Source organism: Bidens hawaiensis, unplaced genomic scaffold (genome assembly GCF_021521415.1).
Source record: "Bidens hawaiensis isolate Kalapana, Puna unplaced genomic scaffold, B.hawaiensis_p1.1 tig00002922_1, whole genome shotgun sequence".
Lineage (NCBI taxonomy): Eukaryota > Viridiplantae > Streptophyta > Magnoliopsida > Asterales > Asteraceae > Bidens > Bidens hawaiensis.
In genome coordinates, this window is record NW_027491156.1 from 348,631 (window position 1) to 356,936 (window position 8,306).

Here is an 8,306-nt window from a genome sequence, read left to right on the forward strand (position 1 = left end):
TTGCATAGTTAACTTCCTTTTAAAATCGAGTTTTAAAAAGAGTTAAAAAAACAAGACTAGCGTTTTTATCAAAAATTTCTCATTATAACCTGCCACTGATTAACCGTTTAGGTTGTTAACCTACCCAATTACACAAGTTAAAGATTTTACACATCAAAACCAGTTATTAAAATAATTGGTTTTGACCGCGTTAACAAATAAGTAGTTCAGTTATTAACCGAAAATCCAGTACTACAGTATTTGCATAACTACACACAAAAAGAGAGGCCCCACGTCCATAACTACCGGTTTCAACTTTGAACCTAAGTTTAACTCTATTAACTACATCATGATACAAAGGCCAAAACTGAATCCAAGTTCCTACATAAACATGGCTATAGAAGCTACTACACTTTCAAATCCAACCCTTTGTTTTGCTTTCTTCGTACTTGCACTTTCTTTTTCAAAAAATTAAAAAAAATTCCAATTAAAACTGGAAAATTTTCTATCATGAATGTAGCTTTGTGTTTAGTTTGCAACATTAGGACTACATATCCTTTGGGCAGCTGACCCACAATTGATTCCATTATCATACAACAAATTTGGTGCATCGCAGCCACGCTGGTCAGGGTCAGGTTGCGACTCGTCACTCGTGGACCCTACAAGTAGATTGCATTAGTTGACATCATGTATAATATGTGATATACACTACAAGTTATTATTTTTGTTGGTAGAGTCAACCCATTTAGCTCATTTCATATATAACAAATCTCAAATCAACTCAGTTATAAGTAAACGGGTCAAAACTACCACTATAGCTGAAAAGTAAAAGTAAAACCGGTCGCTAAATACCTTCAACAACATTGGTATCCAATTGGGCGAGACGCCAATTTGGTGGGCCCGTAATACACTTCTTCGGGCATCTCTTGGTCCTCTTTCCTTTCTTTATCTTGTCACGCTTAGATTTCTCTAATAATATTTAATCATAACGGAAGTTAGTTGCAAAATCCGTAAGGAAAATTGAAAGTGTTTATATAGTTATTTACCCGAGGTCAACGACCGTGTTCTTTTAACCCGGGGGAGCATTTCCATTAGACAAACAGCTGCTTCTACCGCTTCTAAACCGTATCTTCTTACTATATGCACCTGTAGCTTGCTGCTTCCAATTAAATGAAACAACAAAATATCACCCTGTAGTAACTTTTGAGCAATTGAAAATCCTCTCCAACCGCCACTTAAGCCGCACCTCGCCTTCAAGTACTTTGTCTCAAACTCCTTTCCAAACTCATCCACCAAAGTAACAGTTGTATCATGTTCTGGTAAGTGCATGATACAAAATTTCTTTGGAAGAATCTGTGATCATGAAAACTCGATTAATTATTAGTATTACGAATAGAAATTGAACTTGTTGAAATATTGTAGAGGGTATACAACGGGGTTCGACTCGTTAACTTATACAATAGTCAAACTTCATATGAATAGTCAATTTGGGTAATATTATATCTTTAACGGGTTGAATGGGTATGATTATAGGTAGCTAAAACTTTAACGAGTCTACATGGATTAAATTCTTGTTTAGGGTCAACCCGACCCATTTCAAATCCATACAAGATTACCCATTTTGATTGGCTACCTAACTCGTTTTACCACCTCTAGGATCCATGAATCCATAGAGATACCAACTCTTGACCCTTTAATTTGTACAATAGCCAATTTGGGTAATATTACATCTTCAATGGGTCAAACGGGTAAATAAAAAGTAGCTAAAAGTTAAACGGGTCAAAATGGATTGAATTAATGTTTAGGATCAACACATACAAGATTGCCCATTTTGACCGGTTACCCAGCTGGCCCATTCTACCGCCTCTAAGATCTATAGAGGTGGCAACTTTTGAGTTTTGACCCATTTCTTTATACAATAGGTAATTTAGGTTATGCTAAATCATTCACGAGTTAAATGGGCATAATAAAAAAGTAGCGAAAAATGAAACGGGCCAAAATGGATTGAATGGGTGGAAAGTGTTGATGCACGCAACATCTTTAATCAATTTATTTTCATGAAACTCGTTAAACGTACTTTTACAAAAGCTCGTTAATGGTCAACCGACAAAAACATGTGTAGGGTCGACCCAACCCGTTTTAGACCATACATAACTACCCATTTTACTACCTCTCAGATCTAGAGAGGTAGTAACTTTTGACCCGACTATTTATAAAAACAGGCAATTCGCTAATGTTATATCTTCAACGGGTAAAATAAAAAGTAGCTAAAAATGAAACAGGCCAAAATGGACACAATGGATGGAAAGTGTTAACCCATACAACCTCTTTAATCATCTTTTCCAAGAAATTCTTTAATGACAAAAACGTGTTTAGGGTCAACCTGTACAAGATAACCCATTTTGACCGGTTACCCAGCGGGGCCATTTTATAACTCTAGTATCTAAGGGGGTGTTTAGCCTAGATTTTTTGGCTTATGCTTATATTTCAAAGTAGCTTATAGCTTATTTTCTATTATTTGATAAGCTTTTTTTAAGTGTTTGGATTAGCTTATATTCAACAAGTTGATAATAAGTTGTTAAATCCACCATTCTTTAATTTGTTACATTAATAAATTGCTTCAATAATTATTAATCCACCACCATTTGAGGGTAAATGAGTAACTTACACCCTTACACAAATAAGTTTCTTCAAATTCTTTTTTCATCGTTTATTGGATTACATCGAAACAGAAGGCAAGCGGGCAACAAGCTGCGCCGCTACCCCTTTCTTCAAATAAGCTAAAAAACCATCTTCATATAAGCTTCTTCAGATTAGCTTATAAGCATAAGATTAAAAGGCTAAACCAAACACCAGTTAAGCTTATTTTGTAAAAAAAAAAAAAGCCAAAAGCTTTGTTAAAAAAGCTAGGCCAAACACCCCCCTAATTTGTAGTTTAAGTACTCGTTGCTTACCAACCAAAAACTGTAGAGAACGTTGGTCGGGAGCATACATTTGACAAACATAGGTAACGCGGTATCTAAACGTTCCAATAGTATTCCTGCTCTCTCCAAACACATATATTGATCCTCGGCATCGTTGTAAATATCACACACCCGTGTTCTTTTACCTTTGCTATATAACATGACAAAATTACTCAAGTCATTAAGGTTTATAGAGAAAGTACTCGAATAATCATACATATGATGTCACTAACCCTGAAGATTTCTGGGGCTTGCTTGGCATAATCTGTTAAAATAAATAAATAAATTAGGGCTTCAAAAGTTGTAAAATTATAAAATATAAAATTCTAATTCATTCAAGGTTGTAAGCATAGTTAAGATCCAAACAGTTGCTATAAATAATTAAGATTCTATTGCATAAACCACATCAAAAGCAAACATCAACGAATGATGAATTTGAAGGGGGCATGGGCACATATGTTAGGACTAAAGCACACACGAAACCGAACACAAACACGAAATCAAATAAGCGAGCACAACCATTTAACGTGGTTTGGTCTAAACCGAAAGCAAATAAGCAAACACAACGATTTAACGTGGTTTGGTTTAAACTCTAAACTGACCAACGTCCACGGTTGACGTTTACCAAATACATAACATGATATATATAGAAACTAAACAAGGGTTTATAACTTTGTAAACAAGAAATCTCAAACGGGCCGGGCTTAGGGCCGGTTGTGGGCCGTATCCTTTACGCTGTGTTCCCGAGTTCATTTATGAAAAGAAAGGGAAGAAAAAGAAAATTTTCTCTTCTTATCTTTTCTTTTGGCATTACCTCTTTCTCTTTAATTTTCTTTCCTTCCTAATCTTTTCAATTTGGAATGATACAATTTTTCTTATTTTACTCCTTATTTTCTCACCCCTCCCCTCCTTTTCTTTCCTTTAATGAAACTCGGTAACACCCTTTTTATATTTTCCTTCCCTTTCCTTCCTTAAATGAAACTCGGGAACACAATAAATTTTTTCATCCCTCGTTTTCCTTTCTTTCCCCCCTTTAAATGAAATTCGGAAACACAGTGTTAATATAGTTTAAAGTAAAACAGAAGCGATTTGTGACCTGTTTATCCTCAGATTTAGCTTCCCACGGATGTTTATAAGTGGTCTTCCTAGTTTTGTGTAAAGATATGTTTTGGTTCATCTGAACGTTGAAAAGAATCCATAAAAAAGCAGAGGAAAAACAAGCATTTGAATATGAAAGGAGGTAGTGGAGGATTGCTTGTTAGGAATAAAATTGATAATTGGTGTCGTTTGGTGTGCGACTTTTGTTGTTTAGCCGAAAGACAAAAGACAGGTACGATTTAAGTATTAAGCAGGGATGTCCAGTCATGTGGCAGGTGATTTAGGATTTGGACACACCAATTTGAAACCATTATTGCTATGTAAGCTCCGCAAGTTGAGGGTCAGATTCTCGTACACGATAAGATATGAACATGAAATATGTATACCTATACACGACACGAAGACTTATCGTGTATCTGAATCCCAAACCCGAATACGAACCTGTTAATACCATGTATACACACTAAGAGTCTAAGACACGAATCTGTTAATACCGTTGGCGCCGCTGCAAGTGCAAGGAGACCAAACTGCCGGAGAATCGGAGATATGGAGAGGTAGACAGGAGAATTGAAGGGCTGTGAATACAGGAGATGTGGAGGGAAACCACGGACTACCCAAGATCCAAAGAGGGAGAATCAGAGAAGGTTTGTGCGCAGCCTGCTTGATGTTAGATTGGAATGATATGCGTCGAATTTAATTGTTTGGTATAAAATTTAGCGTTAACTATCTAAGGTATATATCATATTATATTATTATATATTTTTATTTATAAAAAAATCTAATTAGGTACTAACGGGTACTTAACAGGTAAACGAGTATTTTACTTATTTAGGCCCGAAAATTAACAGGTCGTCTCGTGTCTACCTGTTTAGTACACGAAACATGTTAAGGTAATGCATGATACCTGTTAAAGTCGTGTAAGTTCGTGTCGTGTATTCGTGTATTGTGTCTAAATTGTTAGCCCTATGTGAGAATGGGTTCGGCTGAGAGCACTTCGGGTTAAAACGAGCAGGCCTGAAACGAACAGAGCATTCATGAGCTGGTCGGTGGCAGGGCCGGCTCAACGAATGTGGAGGCCTAAATTGAAACAAGATTTTGGGGCTTTTTTCTTGACAATTGTTAAGAAAAAAAGTTGCTTATTACAAGTTTAGAACTCAAACCTATACTTTAGTAACAACCAAGCTTACCACAACACCAATACATTACTTTGAGTTTATTTTACTCATTATAATATATCTATATATAATGTTTTTTTTGGACTTGGAGGCCTTAACTAAGTGTTGGTCTAAAGCCCTAACTTGTTTTCATTGTCCTACGAGCCAACCATGGTCGGTGGAAAATTCGTTTATTTAATAAACGAACATACATGATTTGTTCATTTAATTAAAAGAACAAACATGAACATATGTTTTGTTCGTTGTTCATTTATATGTTCACAACGTTCGTTTATGTTCGTTCGTTTACGTTTATGTATGTTCGTTTAAAATAATAAATATGTAAGTAGTTATATTTATATAAATATAAACATAAATAAGGCTCTTTAAATTATATGTATATATATACTTGGTTAGGTGTGTTCAATTATGTTCATTTGTATTCGTTTATGCTTGGTATATTATCTTAATTTACTTTTGTTTGTTTTTGTTCATTTGTATTCGATTACGTTCATGAATTGTTCTTTTAAGTTTTAAACGAACGAATACGAACATGGCCGTTTTCTTAATAAACAAAAATGGACACAAGAGTTTGTTCGATTATATTTTCGTGTTCGAGTTTATGTTCCGTTAAAGTTAAACGAACGAACACGAACATGCTTGCTTTCGTGTTCATTTGGTTCTTTTACAAGCCTAAAAATGACATGTAGATATCCAATCGTGGATGACGCTATATTGTCCTATTATTGCTTTTTAAAATAAGTTTTAATATGGTGTTTTGCAATTTAAAAAGGTCTAGCGGCGTTGTCTTTCTTATTGACGTAAATTCACTACTAAATCCTATTATAAGCGCCGTGATGTTAGGTTTGCGTACCTGTTAGGTATTTTAGTGGTCCTATGACTTTTATCAGTTTTTTTTTGGCTATTTGCTCTTTGACTTTGTTTTTTAGGCGTCAATTTTAAGAATATAAAAAAACATTTTATATTCATGTTATTTGTCTCATGCAATTAAATAATTATACATGCTAATTATATATTCATTTTCTTGTAACAATACTAGATTTATTATTTTCATTCCGTTTTGATAAAATTGTCAACAAGTTTAGAATTAAGAAACGGTAGATCCATCGTGGTAGTAGTTTGGGTCGGTTGATGGTCTTGCTTTAATGGTTTCGGGTCAACCCAAAAAATCTGAATAAACTATACGTTCTAAAACCCGACATCAGGTATATTCGATCCAGTTCGCAATCCATCAGAGAAACCCTACATAATCTTCTTATTCCAAAAGTAATGCAGTTCAATTCGCATTCTCATGATTGATCGATTGTTTTATGCTACATATCCCACGAATTCAGCACTAGCTGCTTCATATTGAATCGATTCCACAAATTCTCAAAACACGTTTGTTTTGCTCCGCAATGGCGAAGGTGGTGGCAGGTGGGGGTGGTGGCACGATCATGGTGTTGTTGATGGTGGCTTTGACAACTGCGAGTAGATGCTAGCGGTAAACAATGGCGGTGGGTGGTGATAACCCGTTTGGACTTGTTTTAAGCTCAATAAAAATAATGTGTAATTTGAGCACAAATTGCGTAAGTATAATTTGAGTTTGACTTAAGTGAACCAATCTGGAAGTATTTTTTTAACCCAAATCAACCCGTTTCTTAGAGAATCAAAGAGACGGGTTTGTTAAGATTCACCCAAAGGCCAAAACCATTATGCATCTTGTAAGATCTATTCTCCCTTACTCTTTACAATTCTAGAACTTTTGTTATGATGTTTTAAAGCAGTTATAACTTATAATGTGTGTAGTTTTGGACCAGATTGACTCAAACGCTATGATTTATATTTATATAAAATGGCGGATCTTAGTCTGAACCATAAACTACAGGTTCATGAATCAGGACGATCCTAGTTTGGGCCGCGGGTCTTAACTGGTTTCGGCATAGCAAGACTCAAAATGGCATTTCAAGGCATTTGCATGGTTATTAAAAGGCGCCAATTGCCGCCTAATGTGATAAAAATAAAAGTGATATTTTTAACTCATTTATTAACAAATGATCGGTTTGGGTAATGTTTTATGAAACAAAATGTGTTAACCTAAAAGAAGTACTCTTTATAACATAATCAAATTTCAAATGCAGAAAAAATAGTTTTTAAGTGTTATATTTCAAAATCAATTGTTTTTAACACTAGAATAACTGAACATAAAATGTTAACAGGGCCGCCCAATCTTTTTAGACATTTACTAAAAGTAACCCTTTGACCCATTACCCAACCCACCCACTTTGCCAATAGTATATAGGTGGTGTCAATCACGTCGGGGTGACAAGTTATGGGCTCGTGGGTCGAATGTTCAATCCGAACACAATCCATATTTTTTATTCGGGTAAAAAACAGCAGCCCTAAACCCCATACTTAAAATTGTGTAACCCGGCACAGCCTGTTTTACCCATTTATCTAAGCGTGTTAAACCTGACAACTTAAAATGGGTTAAACGAGTCACAAACAGTCTAAATGAGTCATAAACGGGTTAAATGGGTCGCCCTGCATAAGTAAACATGTAAAAAAGGTCAACCGAACACAACCACTTTACTAAAACAAGTGCTGCTATGACCCGTTTAACCAATTTTTTTTACATGTTCAGTTGACCTTGTCAAGTAGTAAACATGTTAACCGGGTTCTCGTGTTATAAAACAATAGGTTAAACGAGTTAAGTGGGTCAACTGTTTTTTAAACAGGTTAAAAAGTCAACCGAACACGACTCATTTAATAAAATAGGTGAACCCAAATACAACCCATTTTTTAAACGATATAAATATCCCAACCAAAACCTAATTGTTTTCAAGTCACGTCAAAAATGGTCACCACTATGATAACTACTGATACAGAAAACACTTTTGTGACATACATCCGGATCCGAGCTGACAAGAAGAAATTATTTTCTGTGAGTTCCCACAAATCCACCTCTCTTATGAATTATGAACACATTTATTTGGGAAATTTCACCTATTTCTGATTACAGCTAAATTACTTGTTTACATAATCATGACGAAAATCAGAAACTATGGTGCTTGTTTTGAAGATCAGGAAAAGTGTTCATATGGGTAAGATT

General features: G+C 35.1%; 1 protein-coding gene across 1 annotated transcript; it reads right to left on the reverse strand.

Moving 5' to 3' along the window:
* Window positions 1-432: 432 nt before the first annotated feature.
* LOC143621618 (B3 domain-containing protein At5g42700-like) lies at window positions 433-3,227 on the reverse strand. Its single transcript, XM_077092978.1, has 5 exons — window positions 3,176-3,227; window positions 2,934-3,093; window positions 1,026-1,332; window positions 832-948; window positions 433-638 (listed from the first exon to the last, which is right to left on the reverse strand). The coding sequence occupies exons 1-5, from the start codon at window positions 3,202-3,204 to the stop codon at window positions 508-510; spliced, it is 744 nt and encodes a 247-aa protein (XP_076949093.1). The 5' UTR covers window positions 3,205-3,227; the 3' UTR covers window positions 433-507.
* Between the last annotated feature and the right edge of the window lie 5,079 nt (window positions 3,228-8,306).